The 8,563-nt window shown below is 39.4% G+C and overlaps 4 protein-coding genes across 8 annotated transcripts in view; 2 read left to right on the top strand and 2 right to left on the bottom strand.

Annotated features, from left to right (window-relative positions):
- Positions 1–885: 885 nt before the first annotated feature.
- LOC132697690 (signal recognition particle subunit SRP54) lies at positions 886–3,528 on the bottom strand. The gene is made up of 7 exons (XM_060663259.1): positions 3,321–3,528; positions 3,081–3,257; positions 2,802–3,031; positions 2,007–2,157; positions 1,801–1,949; positions 1,294–1,748; positions 886–1,216 (listed from the first exon to the last, which is right to left on the bottom strand). The coding sequence occupies exons 1-7, from the start codon at positions 3,396–3,398 to the stop codon at positions 930–932; spliced, it is 1,527 nt and encodes a 508-aa protein (XP_060519242.1). The 5' UTR covers positions 3,399–3,528; the 3' UTR covers positions 886–929.
- Positions 3,529–3,620: 92 nt separating this feature from the next.
- Positions 3,621–7,385, top strand: LOC132697689 (transmembrane channel-like protein 7). Of its 3 annotated transcripts, none has more exons than XM_060663256.1 (3): positions 3,621–3,751; positions 3,815–4,264; positions 4,435–7,385. In XM_060663256.1, the coding sequence occupies exons 2-3, from the start codon at positions 3,842–3,844 to the stop codon at positions 6,340–6,342; spliced, it is 2,331 nt and encodes a 776-aa protein (XP_060519239.1). In that variant the 5' UTR covers positions 3,621–3,751; positions 3,815–3,841; the 3' UTR covers positions 6,343–7,385. The 3 variants fall into 3 exon arrangements, with proteins under 3 accessions (XP_060519239.1, XP_060519241.1, XP_060519240.1); XM_060663258.1 differs by having other exon boundaries at positions 3,650–3,751; positions 3,805–4,264; XM_060663257.1 differs by lacking the exon at positions 3,621–3,751 and having other exon boundaries at positions 3,767–4,264.
- Positions 7,386–7,387: 2 nt separating this feature from the next.
- LOC132697691 (ribonuclease H2 subunit C) lies at positions 7,388–8,138 on the bottom strand. The gene is made up of 3 exons (XM_060663260.1): positions 7,899–8,138; positions 7,595–7,827; positions 7,388–7,484 (listed from the first exon to the last, which is right to left on the bottom strand). Exons 1-3 carry the CDS (start codon positions 8,047–8,049, stop codon positions 7,458–7,460), a joined length of 411 nt encoding a protein of 136 aa, XP_060519243.1. The 5' UTR covers positions 8,050–8,138; the 3' UTR covers positions 7,388–7,457.
- A 57-nt stretch (positions 8,139–8,195) lies between these two features.
- LOC132697688 (uncharacterized) overlaps positions 8,196–8,563 on the top strand; it is a 29,602-nt gene continuing 29,234 nt past the window's right edge. For all 3 annotated transcript variants that reach the window (XM_060663254.1, XM_060663253.1, XM_060663255.1), the window contains exon 1: positions 8,196–8,359. In XM_060663254.1, coding sequence (XP_060519237.1) covers positions 8,312–8,359 — 48 coding nt within the window. In that variant the 5' untranslated portion in view covers positions 8,196–8,311. The remainder of the gene's footprint in view (positions 8,360–8,563) is intronic.

Raw genomic sequence — 8,563 nt, 5'->3', positions numbered from 1 at the left:
GTTAATATAGGCTGAATGTCGAATTTTTTTATATGTAGTCCAGTTCCGGTTTAAGCGGAAACGACAGTAACTTTCGAATTTTAAATGGCACACCCTATATTTTCTTGCATTTTTGGATCCAGGCGATCATTCTACTTAGGATAGGACGGTTTCTCTTTTTTTTTCTTTTTAATTTTTGAAAATTGTGTCATGAGGCTGTGACCATCGTAAATACTATTTACCGGGTCACCAGATCACCTGATCATGGGAAAAATTGTAAATGAAACTTTTCTTACTGGTCTAATGACAAAGAGCAGATAAGTAAATAAATAAATACATATGTTAGTTTTTAACTGTATCCCCGTATTTCAAAAGCATATCAACTTTTTACCTTAATAAAACACAACAAAAAAATCTAATCGTGGAAGAAACTCTCTCCTGAATTTTATTTTTATTAAAATACTAATCTGTTTTTTTCTTTCCACTGCATGATCTTGTCGAGAATTTCTTCTGCATTTTTAATATTACCGACATAACAATTCATAATGAATAGAGGCAAAGCCACCTAAGTATTATTTTGTTTTTATAAAAATGTATTTAGTTATGTGGTTAGGATGATGGTCACAGTCTCCTAGACACAATTTTCAAAATTAAATAAAAATTTAAACAAACAAAAAAGTCAGAAAAACCTTCCTATCCTACGTAGAATGAACCATTTAAAAAATTAAAAATAAAAAACGGATGTGCAACCATTGACATCGTCAAAAAATTGGACATTCAGCCTATATTAACCCTTCCAAATTTCAAATCGCTATCTCAAACCGTTTAAAAGTTATAGAGTGATCCCAGTTTCTTGTGTCACCCGATATATATTTAAAGATTAAAAAAAAACCTAAAATGATTTTTTACATGACTTTATTTTACAAAACTATAATATCGAAAATAGACATTTACTTTCCACCAAACCCGCTCATAAGATTACCGAGACCGCCCAGGCCCCCAGCGGCCCCGCTCTGAAGCTGCCGCATCATGTTTTGCAGTCCGGCCATGCCGCCCATCTGATGTAGTACCCTCGGATCCATCATGCGCGCCATCTGTTGATTGAGCTTGGCCATCTGGGTGGGGTTAACGTTTTTGGCCATATCGCCCCCTTTGAACAAACCTTTGATGCCGCCCATTTTCTTAACGACCGCAGCAAATTTCGTGTATTGCGTAATTAACTCTTTTACCTCCCTTTCTGGAATTGCAAAAATTTTTGGCGCCCTCACTTTGCCAACAACAACAACCCCCCTTCTATATAACTAGGTTCCTTACCAGTTACTCCGGAGCCTTGAGCTACGCGAGTTACTCGTCCGGGCTGCTTTGAAAATAATTTTGCCCCATCTCTGCTATCCAACTCGCTTTCGTTCATACTGTCCATCATGGTCATGAGCCGTTTCAGCCTGGCCATAGATTCTTGCTCGCTCCCTTTCGACATAAAATCCTGGCTAAATCCTGGTATCATTCCCATAATTTGCGAGAATGGGCCCATTTTCATGATGTTTTGAAACTGTTCGTACATGTCTCTTAAAGTAAACTGACCATGCTTGATTTTTTCCAACAGTTCTTCGTTATCTTCGAGTTTTAGCTCATTCACTTTGTCTATGAGCCCCGCTATATCTCCCATTCCCAACAATTTACTAATAAATGGTTTGGTTTTGAAAACTTCCAGGTCATCGATGTGTTCTCCCACTCCGATGAAAATTATGGGACTATGAGTGGCAGCTACCCTGAAGAACAACTGTTTTCTGTCTCTGTCTAACGTTTTGTTCTTATACTTACGCGCTAAGTGCACCACCACCTTTCGCGTGGCCATCGAGTTTGGTTATTATAACAGAACCGATGTCGACTTTCTCTTTAAAAGCTCTGGCCTGCGCTTCACAGGCTTGACCGATTGTAGCGTCCATAACAAATATAATATTATCCGGTTTCTAGAATGCTTTCTTTCACAAATCACTGACGCTATTGATTCAACACTAACAACTTACGACAGCGTTGGCAACTGACAACATTTCTTCAAATAGTGAATCTTCCTGTTTGTGTCGCCCACTGGTGTCTACAATAATGATTTCAAACCCTTCCTTTTTGAACATGTCTACGCCGTCTTGCGCAATGACAACAGGGTCAACCTCGGTGTAACTAAAATAATTATCGCAATCGCCATGTCGCTACTAGGGAAATAAAGGCCCTGCCCAATTTTTAAGTCACCATTCACATGTTTTACTTTATTTTTTTTTAGGTATAAACTGATTTGTCAAATTTTTTAACTTGGAATTTTCCAACACCTCAACTAAAAACTGACATATAAAAACAAAACACTCAGACCAAGATAGTTTCTAAATCCGAAGGCTTCAAAAGAGTTCGTCAAAAATTGGTAGGAGGCATGGAGAAGATTACATTGCATTTAAAGAAAAGCGAGAGCTCGTGATACTGCAAGTGTAAGTGCAAGATTTTTTTGCGAGAAATAAATAGCTTCATTTCCAGTTTAGATAAACAATCATTTAGCCAGTAAGTAATTTTTTTAAGAAATTCAAAACGGACACAGAAGAACAAAACGGTGAAGAAAATTCCAAGAAAAGGAAAATGTTTGGAAAAACAAGTTAAGTGTATGTTTAGGAAGCAAATGGTGAATAGTACTGATTAGTGAGTGAAATTTAGAGGCAGGAATGAAATATCATTCCCAGCTCTAACAAAATATAGCCACCTGAGGTGCACCAATTTTTACTTTATTTTTATAATATATTATCTAATAGCAATATGTATGGGACACATTGGAAAGTTACCTTCCATAAAAAGGAATCCGAGCTTTGGTACAGTTCTGTTTAACTTGATCATATGCGCCTGCCCTGAAGGTATCGGCACAAACTAGACATGATTTCCAATTTTTTTTCTGATAATGATAAGCTAATTTTGTGCACGTTGTAGTTTTGCCAGAACCTTGTAAACCAACAAACATAATGATGTTTGGCCTGCCTTTTACGGGTTGGTATGGCTTAACTCCCGGATCTACAAGCTAGAAAAAATATAATGGCGGGTCAACAATAAATGAGACACTTTAGTACTTTGACGAGCTCTTGAAACACAGCAGTTTGGATCATACGTCTCTTATTTAGACCTCCAGCCATTTCTTCAAAATCAATTACAGCCCTCACATTTTCCCTTAGCTGCTTGACCATTTTAATATTTACATCGGCTTCCAGAAGGGCCGCACAAATTTCCTTAAGCATGCCATTGAGAACCTAAGAGTGTTATTAGCGATTTACACGTCCATAACCAAGAAAAAAACATCTGGTTATTCTTACTTCTTCATTTATTATAGTTGCCTTGCTTAAAGACTGCAAAGCGGACGTAATTTTACGTCCTAAATCTGCCAATACCATTTTGGCAACTTTTGAGAGACCGTTTTAAATTAAATAGTAAAATCTCATCTCCAATTTCACAATAAATACGTCCTCTGTTTATTGAGATGTTAACGTCAGCCGTCTCATAGTTAAATATTGGAAGTGTGGCCCTTATAACGGAATTGGTTAGTCAAATCATAGAAATTGCCTAGTGAACTGAAACTAGGAAGTGTTGAAGGTTCACGAGTTCCATCCAACAATACACCGATACGTTTTCAATGCACTTGTCAAATTTGCCAAACGTCACAAAAACCGTAAATGTGATTTCACCAATAAACAGAGTTAAGTGGAAAGTACTCTTATCGATATTATCATGTAGATAATAACGACAGGTATTCCTTTGTGAATTTTAGTTTATTAGTTGCTTTGCTCGATATTTATCTAGTATGTTATAGACTTTCGATCTTTGGCCGGGGATAGTTATGTCTGGGGGCGAAAGAAAAAAGAAAAACACCCGGTCGCAGGGGTGGGAAGAGGCAGGGTCTGAGTTCTATCAGGAAAGCTATCCAGGAGATGCGGAAATCGAAGTTTTATGTAAGGACCCCAAGCGTTTAGCCACTTTGTTACCCAGCAAACAGACTCGAGCGATAGCCGCCACTCTGCGTTTACGCACAAATGATACCAGAACCAATAAGAGTACTCTCAGGAGGTATCCGACTTCAAGGTCCAGGCGTGATTCTACAGCGCACAGGCGGCCTTCCCTAGCCGGAGAAGTACAGGTTTCAATGTTGCCAGATTTGTCAGAAATGAAATCTGATGAACAGACTGCCTGGGAGGAAATAATGAAGCTGAAAGGGTTGCCGCTGCATATGTCGGAGAAAAGAGAACAGAAAAGCAAGATTATGGTGAGGCTCAATTTGTTTAAGTAATGAACAATATTCTTATTTTTGGCATGAGATTTCTGGTCTTATCTTGAGATGATTTAATCTTATTTTTAATTGGTACCTAATTGCTTTATAATAATTACTTGAAATTAGATTATCAGTTGTAATTCCCACTTATATTTCGGTTTTAGAGCGAACCCAACTTACTCCTGCAGGGATTCGAGCAGTTCAAGTGGAGACGCAGAAAAGCATGGCACCAGTTTAGTGTACAAATGAAAGAGGTATATCATAAAGTGCAGCTGTGGAGAAAAGACATAAACCTGATCGAGGGCAATTTCGGGACCGGGGTGGTTGTGTTCTTCCATTTCTTGAAGTGGCTCTTCTGTCTAAACCTCTTTATATTTCTGCTGGTTGTTTTGTTTGTCACTCTGCCCACAGTTATACTCGACGATGACAAAAATCAGGTGTGCCATAGTAACTCTACCAGCAATTCCTCATGCTTCTATGACTATTATTGTTCTGTCCGTGAATCAAATTTGATTCTGGAGTTGATACAGGGTACAGGGAGGTTGGAGAAAACCATTCTTTTTTATGGGTTCTATGCGAAAGAGACATTCCCCTATCATGTAGGTGGCACACTGCTGTATTACGACCTACCTTTAGCCTACATCCTGGTGGCCATTGTTTATTTTCTAATATCCTTGGCAGCCATAATTAAAACGGGCGCGAAACGTTTTAAGGAGCGCTTGGTCGAAGGAGAGGGGCAATTTTATCAGTACTCCAATTTGCTTTTCGGCGGGTGGGATTTTTGCATACACAACGCGAAGTCGGCCAGAATTAAGCACAAAGCCATCTACAGCGAGATACGGGCGCTGCTGGAAACCGAAAAGCTGGAAGAGGAACGTCAGAGCCGGTCCCGTAATGAGAGGTACCGCATATTCTTCTGCAGGTGTCTCGTGAACAGTACCGTGTTGGCGGTACTGCTGGTATGCGGGGCCGCCATCTATTTCATCTTTGACTGGTCCAACACCCAACTCGCCTCGTTGGTCGACTTCTCGACTACCGAGCAGAAACTTTTGCAGCTGTTTTACGAGTTCCTGCCGTCGATGACGATAGTATCGATGAATATGGTGATACCATACGTGTTCACGTTTCTGGTGAGTTATGAGAATTACAGTCCATTGTTCGTCATTCGGCTCACTCTCATACGAACGGTACTGTTGCGTCTCGCTTCCTTGATGGTTCTGTATGCTTCCCTGTACAACAAGATCAGTTGCGATGTCAATATCGCGGAAACGGAGTGCGTCGCGAGCGAATGCGGAACGCCTACATGCTGGGAAACATACGTCGGTCAGCAGATATACAAATTACTGCTGACCGACTTCGCGACGCACCTCGTGATGACGTTCGTGGTGAATTTTGGACGGGCTTTCCTCGCCAGGCACCTGGACAATAAATTCTTCAGGTTCGTCGGCGAACAGAGCTTTGACTTGCCTCGTCACGTCCTCGACGTCGTCTACACCCAGACTCTGTGCTGGGTGGGGATATATTTTGCGCCCCTGCTCTCCGCCCTCGCCACCATTCTGTTCTTTCTCCTGTTTTATATTAAAAAGTTCGCGTGTATGGTCAACTGCAAACCCAGCATGGTCGTGTACCGCGCTTCGCGTTCCTATTCTATGTTCATGATCGTCCTTCTCGTTTCGTACGTGGTGGCACTGGTGCCTATCGCTTTCGTCGTGTCCGAATTGACGCCGAGTAGGTCGTGCGGCCCCTTCCGGAGTTTGCCCTCCGTATGGAATTTAATCGAGGAAACGTTCGGGAAGACTCCTATTTGGGTACAGGGCGTCGCCGCGTTTATTCCGACGGCCGGCTTTGCCATTCCCTTGTTCATCGTGTTGATTTTGTCGCTTTATTATTACACTGCCGTTAATTCGGCCAACAGGCACATGGTGACCGTATTGAAGAATCAACTGGTTCTCGAAGGACACGACAAACAGTTTCTCATCAACAGACTATACATGTTTATCAAACAGGAGAACGACAAACATCAGAAAATGGGTGTGCGGGTGAGAGAGGGCGACAGACATGCCAGCAACTAATTACTAACCTTCAGTTTGGACGCGTCTTCGCGTTTCCCTTGGTTACGCACGGCTTAAATTGACCCGCTAGCCGCTAAGTGGGGGGGGGGGGGGTGTATACCCTAATACTCACATTGACAATTGCCAGCCCTGTATATATACACCTAAAGTTGGCTTCTGAATTGTTTTCGGAAACGGCACATGTTCTCTCCTCTGCATCATAAAATTTCGCACCCGGATTTCCACAGACAAAATTTATCAACTGATAGCACCGGTTTCACACAGCTGTCAAACACGCGTATAGTTCGTTTCGCAGGGGTAAATATTTATGTCATATTTTTTTGACAAATTTGATAATTATTTTAACTCTAAAAACACCTTTTTTATATTTTGAATTGACAAGCCTTTTTCGTAATGTTCTTTCAGTCTATTTTTGAACTTCTGCACCTGTTAAAAAAAGTAAGACCTATAGGCCCCTTTTGAAATGAATTATTGATGAGGGCAGTGGACATCCTGTATATAATTTAGAAAATTACCGCAATGTATAAAGCTAACAATGCATACTGAGAGAACAGTATCTTGGATATATTAGAATGTAAAAAAAAATTTTAGTTCCAATTCCATCCACAAGTTAACTTAGGTCTTAGCGAAGAGAGTATTCTATGTTTTACAATTTTATATGTATGTAACTTACGTGGAAAAATGTGATTTTGTTGTTGACCAATTTTAAGTAGTTACTCGATATTCAAATACCGAGTATGTATTCCATTATGCTTCCGCCTCAAGGCGAACTTGTATCAGATCTCCGTAAATCAGTCAGCCATATGTAGTATTATTGTTTTTATATGATGTCTTTATAGTTCTTTTGTGTTTTTAAAGGAAATTAGACGTTATCGATACGTAAAATATATTTGTGATATTTTATAAACCAATTGTTTGGTTTATAACCAACTGACTTTAGTTAAGGTGTCAAGAAAATGTCATTTCCATTGTCTCTAGTCACTGTACAAGATAAACGATATCAATTTGATTTATATTGTATTACCACAAATTAAAATATATTACATGAATAAAGATATTTGTTTTATTAGGCACCCAATAACAGCAATTACTTAAGTAAAAGGCACAGTTGGAAATCATTCTTCGGTGATAGGACTATGCAGCTGAAACGAACAAAAACTTGTTTACACATTCAAACAAAAAGTAGGCAAAGTACTTATTTAACTCTACCAGTAAACATAACCTATTTTTTTAAAATTGAAATAATACTCACGGCTTCCGAGATTTCAATCCAATCCAAAGCTTTAATAAATGCGTCGTTTCTGCTTGGCATCTTATCCCAGTTCCAGTAGACAATTTCGTTAAAATTGTTGACTATATAAAACTTCCGTTCACTCTTTTTAATAGTTGGCCTGATGTTTTCGTGTAACATTAACCCAATGTAACCGTCAGGGATGGCGATTTTTTGACCTCGAAGAGGGTACCCCCGGAAAGAACCCTTCAATACTTTGAATAAACGGTTAAACCTTCTGCAGAATATCAATGGAGAGAAGAATATGAAGCCGGGTTGTTCTTACCATTGCCTTGGGTTTCTTTTACATATGGTTCGAAATAACGCGAAACTGGTGCATCGCAATCGGCGTGAATTCTAAACGGGACACTGTGAACTTTGCTATGTTTAATAGAACAATCCAAACTATTTTTCCCGCTTTGAATGTGTATAGCCATGTTTTCAAATACACCACAGAATATAGCAGTTGTACCACGGAATAATCTTGTTAACGAGGTAGGCACAGCATTTATTGGCTTTTCTTGTTAGTCAGTTAGGGAATGTAATTTATGGGAGATTAATAGTTTTTAATTAATAACAATTGTCAGCTGTCGGTGACAAAAAGCTATTAACGAGCATCACGTTCACTGTGGACTAACTTCAAAATTTTTAATCAAACGTCATTCAAACTTCCAAATAGAAAAGCAAAATTTACGTAAAATGTTTCGAAATTTGATACAAAAGCTACCCACTTTTCAGCGGACGCGGGTAAGTATTTCGGACATCGTGAACGTGAGGTCTGAACGTATACGAAAAACTGGTGAAATTTTTTTGGTTTTGTGAATATATTTACCACTAATACAATCGTACATATTACATAAAATATTTTTCATGCAGTTTTCAGTTTATGTTTAGCTTCGCGCTGTTGACCTGTGTAGTATGACGTCATTTGACTGTTAGGTCTGCTTTCGT

Source organism: Cylas formicarius, unplaced genomic scaffold (assembly GCF_029955315.1).
Source record: "Cylas formicarius isolate icCylForm1 unplaced genomic scaffold, icCylForm1.1 PGA_scaffold_2__14_contigs__length_35257938, whole genome shotgun sequence".
Taxonomy (NCBI): domain Eukaryota; kingdom Metazoa; phylum Arthropoda; class Insecta; order Coleoptera; family Brentidae; genus Cylas; species Cylas formicarius.
This window is presented reverse-complemented; position numbering and strand designations above follow the sequence as displayed.

Excerpts from the sequence above, each read along its gene's own strand:
- LOC132697691 (XM_060663260.1), bottom strand. The coding sequence starts at position 8,049 with ATGGCTATACACATTCAAAGCGGGAAAAATAGTTTGGATTGTTCTATT. Across the intron at positions 7,828-7,898 it reads AAAAGAAACCCAAGGCAATG|TATTGAAGGGTTCTTTCCGG; the intron begins GTAAGAACAACC and ends GTTTATTCAAAG. Across the intron at positions 7,485-7,594 it reads GGATTGAAATCTCGGAAGCC|CTGCATAGTCCTATCACCGA; the intron begins GTGAGTATTATT and ends TGTTCGTTTCAG.
- LOC132697690 (XM_060663259.1), bottom strand. The coding sequence starts at position 3,398 with ATGGTATTGGCAGATTTAGGACGTAAAATTACGTCCGCTTTGCAGTCT. Across the intron at positions 3,258-3,320 it reads CAACTATAATAAATGAAGAA|GTTCTCAATGGCATGCTTAA; the intron begins GTAAGAATAACC and ends TAACACTCTTAG. Across the intron at positions 1,217-1,293 it reads TCAAGGCTCCGGAGTAACTG|AAAGGGAGGTAAAAGAGTTA; the intron begins GTAAGGAACCTA and ends TTGCAATTCCAG.
- LOC132697689 (XM_060663256.1), top strand. The coding sequence starts at position 3,842 with ATGTCTGGGGGCGAAAGAAAAAAGAAAAACACCCGGTCGCAGGGGTGG. Across the intron at positions 4,265-4,434 it reads AACAGAAAAGCAAGATTATG|AGCGAACCCAACTTACTCCT; the intron begins GTGAGGCTCAAT and ends TTTCGGTTTTAG.